Source organism: Octopus bimaculoides, chromosome 14, assembly GCF_001194135.2.
Source record: "Octopus bimaculoides isolate UCB-OBI-ISO-001 chromosome 14, ASM119413v2, whole genome shotgun sequence".
NCBI lineage: Eukaryota > Metazoa > Mollusca > Cephalopoda > Octopoda > Octopodidae > Octopus > Octopus bimaculoides.
This window is the reverse complement of record NC_068994.1, coordinates 60142957-60147050: the sequence shown is the minus strand read 5'-3', so window position 1 is coordinate 60147050 and position 4094 is coordinate 60142957. Positions and strand designations below refer to the sequence as shown.

The following is a 4094-nucleotide window of genomic DNA, read 5'->3' as shown; positions in this document are numbered from 1 at the left end:
ACACACACACACACACACACACACATACAAACAATCTCTTCAACAAACTTTTTAACCACGTAATTCCCCTCTTTATGTCGTTAATATTTTTCTTTCTCTTCACATCTCTCTTCTACTAATTTTATAGGGGGAATCGCATGACCGTGATATGTAGAACACATTATCGAAAGCGAAAATCGCCAAAATGAAAAAATAAAAAGTTACAGCGATTTTCCCTCAATGTTTAGACATTGAGGGAAAATCGCTGTAACCAATGTGTACCCAAGACAGAATGCAGATTTATGTCGTATCTCCTCAATCTAACGCTGATAGTTTTTCCACTGCACTACACAACTGTCCAAATAAGCTGTCATGTAAAATTTTATATTGTGTTAACATACTTATTGTAGATGTTGCTTGTGGAAATAATTGCTATGGTGGATGTTTTTCGTTCTTCACCGCCTCCAACAACAATGGCTGTCTTCTTAGAGGTGAGTTTCTTTGGAAGGAGATAAAACAAACAGAACTGAACAAATCTTGCGAAAATTACGCAGACGATGGGCAAATTTCACAGGAATTGCGTTTTATTTGATTCTCCTTCTGTAAATTCTTGCTCTCTCTTTGCTTGTCATCTATTTTTCCTTGTAATATCATATTTTCTCTTATTCGTTTTAAGGTCATGGCAATTTCTTCACTCTATATATGTTGTTTGTTCCTTTTATATTAGACATCCTAACTACAGGATGGTGTAGTAATCAGGATTTTGATAGTATATGAATAAATAGTGATGTCGGAAACATCACACTTTGTGTTGTGTTGAAATAACATGCCCTTTCCTTGGTATTTTGATAACTTTTCAATCGGGATCTATAACATTTATAATTGTCTTTCCTCATACGTTAGGTCGAAACAGCGTTAAAAATATGGTTATTGTTTTCAATATTACCCGGAAAAGAAATGTTTTTTAAAAATAGTGTAACGGGTGTGAAAAAAAATGTGTATGAAACGAATATGAAAAAAATGCGCGCAAACCAACAGGGGTGGGGGGTGCTTTCGGAAAATTCACAAGATCCGAGTTTTTCCCTCATAACCTTTAGGAAAATGTTTTTTTTAATGAAATTTTATATAAATTACCTTACAAACGGCATAGATTTGTGGTATGACGTCAGCAACTGGGGAGCTGACCGAAAGAGGAAGAAGGGCAGAGGGAGCCTCGAGCGGGTTGTTGTGAGGAGAGGACGTGCCAAGCGATCGTCCAGGTGTTGGGAGAAGCAGCTGCTATTTCTAGCGTTCTTCGGGTCGGGCGAGCCGCGAGGATCGGATTCCGCAGGACAGACTCGTGCAAGGGAAGGCAAACGACGTAAGCCGATTACTTCTACTCGCACGCATACACCACAAGGTTACGATTTTTTTTTAATTGGTGGGGGGGGGTATCTTTCGGAAAATTCACATAGTAATGCAGCGAGTGTCCTGGCTTGCTTCCATTGAACTTTGTGGCATATGATCAATAGAAGCAGTTGGTGCTTTTTCCTTCTTTCTTCCTCTTTTTTCTTTCTTTGCCCATGTTCATGTTTTGTTCAGCTTTGGATTTATATCTCAATGTGGGTTTTTTTATTATATATGTATTTCAGTCAATTCAATGTGGTTTTGTATTTCCTTACTCAGTTTTTTGAAATTTGATTTTATGGTTGGCACCTGAAATTTCCTGTCTTACAGGTGTGTGTGTATTAATTCTGTGTGAAAGCTACTCTTCACAAAGTTATTTTTTCCTGCTCTTACACTTTACTCCTCCCAAACTGTGGTCCTTTGCCCTCAATATGTCTATATGTAAACAGTTCCAAAGTAGAAAAAGGTCAGTTCTAATGTAATAAAGCTATACGCAATCGTTAACTAAATGATGGATTCTGGTGAAGAGTGAGATGAGAGAAAATAACTCACCTTAATAGATTGTGAGCATTTTGGCAGGGGTGACAATGTGAACATTTTTCATTGTTATTAGACTCCCTCAGACAAAAATGAGTTGATGAACAGAGAGATCTTTTGTGAGTAAGCCTTGCATTGTCTGTATTTTATTTGTAACTCATAAATATTTCTGAGTTGTATCTCTTGTCCTTTTTTGACTAGAAATAAGCTAATGATGTACTTTTAATTAATCAGAGTTTTTTGGGCTCACTATATTATCACCAACCACAGTGGAGAAGGAGACTATGGAAGCTTAAAGAACCATTAAATATTGATCCAAGACAGTACTTTTTGAAACAAATGATAAGAAGTGATGGAGATTTATAGAGAAACTAGGAATTTCTACAGGACAAATCTTCTGAAAGCCACTGACTAAATAAATGGTTGGGACAAAGCTTTGACCTGACAAAAGATGAAATGGTGCTGGAATAGTGGTATAGATAGGGTTTTAAAAGATAAGAGACAGGCCCAAGCAGATTGGAAGACTGGTGGAGGTTTGTATATCGAGTATTGTTGTTTTCATTTGTGTTTCTTAGTGTAAATGTTTATATTTGTATTATATTGTAGAAACATGTTGTTCCTAGTTTGTGGCAAGTCCTCCGAGTACCATCGAGGTCATTGAGTTATCTGAAAAAAATGCAGAAGTTTTTTCAGTCAGAATATACAGCCGAGGAGTTGATGGTGAAACTGAAGCACCAAATGTTAGATGTTGAACAGCAGGATCAAAAGTAAGTCATCATCATCATCATCACTGCACTCCCCACCCAATCCCACCAACAATCATCACAAGAAATAGCAGCCAATTGTCACTCAACTTGGACCTTATTATGTCTAAAATGAAGGACACAGTGGCTGTTTTCCTTGGTACACATATCCATAATGTCTGAATAAAAGACTGCAGCAATAAATGACTAGAACTGCTTTGGTTACAGTTTAACTACTGCAGACATTTTACATTATTATTATTATTATTATTATCATTAAGGCAGTGAGCTGGCAAAATCGTTAGCACAATAGACAAAGTGCTTAGTAGCATTTCATCTGTGCACACATTCTGAGTTCAAATTCTGCCAAGGTTGACTTTGCCTTTCATCTTTTCTTTGCCCATAAAATAAGTACCAGTGATACAGTGGGGTTGGTGTAATCAACTCATTCCCTCCCCAGAAATTACTTGCCTCGTGCCAAAATTTAACTATTATTATTATTATTATTATTATTATTATTATTGTTATTATTTCTTCTGCTGTTGCTAAGGCAACAAACTGGCTGACTTGTTAGCATTCTGGACAAAATGCTTAGCAACATATTTTCCAGTTTTACATTTTGAGTTCAAATTCCACTGAGGCCAATATTGCTTTTTGTCCTTTCATGATTGATAAAATCAGTACCAGTCAAATACTGGGGGTCAATGACTTGTCCTTCCACTCAAACACTGTTGGTTCTCTACTAAACTTTGCAGCCCTTATTTCTGCTGCAGTTTTACTCTTACTACTACCACTGCTCTCGTCACTTCTACCATTACTACAACTGTATCTAAATATGAAAGTTTGTCTAAATAACATTTCAACTTTTCAAGTGAAATTGTAAACTGAGAACTGGAATTGAACCTGTTTCTTTTGATGAAGCTCTGTCTTTATCCTCTCTTTCTCTCTCCTTCCTCCCTCTCTCTCTAGCTACGAGACTCTTCTCAGGAGATCAATTTCAACCCATTTCATATGTTGTCTTCTTGAGCAACACTTACAACTTACCTGACATCTTCATACCTCTAATTAGACAGGAAAATTCCACTCGACCATTTCTCCCACCAGACCAAATCCCCAAGAAACATGCAAATCCCAGCATTTCATTTCTCTATCGTTTTGCAGATTTCGTCCAGAAAGACACAAGATTTTGGGTCCAGATTTGGCTTCAGCACATTTTCTTTTGGCCCGTGGAGCCTCTGTTAAATTTTTGGATGATGATATGTGGCACAGAGCAATCCAGAATAAGATTTTGTTGCCAAGACATAAAATTGATAGCATGTATGTTGAGGGGATTGATGCTTCCAACACACGCTTAATGTATGAAGCTTTTGATTGCTTGGGTAAGTTCTTTCTTCCATGATTACAGTCAGGTAAATTAACTGAAGTTATAATCTTATATGGATATATATA

General features: G+C 36.9%; 2 protein-coding genes across 4 annotated transcripts in view; one reads left to right on the top strand and one right to left on the bottom strand.

The window, feature by feature from the left end:
• The window catches only part of LOC106880491 (cell growth regulator with RING finger domain protein 1), a 15568-nt gene that overhangs the window by 10075 nt on the left and 1399 nt on the right, over window positions 1–4094 (bottom strand). The window lies entirely within an intron of this gene.
• LOC106880492 (distal membrane-arm assembly complex protein 2) overlaps window positions 198–4094 on the top strand; it is a 6751-nt gene continuing 2854 nt past the window's right edge. The window contains exons 1-3 of one of the 3 annotated variants that reach the window (XM_014930459.2): window positions 198–470; window positions 2509–2669; window positions 3807–4024. In XM_014930459.2, the coding sequence (XP_014785945.1) occupies window positions 390–470; window positions 2509–2669; window positions 3807–4024 (460 nt within the window). In that variant the 5' untranslated portion in view covers window positions 198–389. Of the gene's footprint in view, window positions 471–521; window positions 582–1159; window positions 1340–2508; window positions 2670–3806; window positions 4025–4094 lie in introns of those variants that run through there. The other 2 variants (XM_052972903.1, XM_014930460.2) reach the window with 2 other exon arrangements.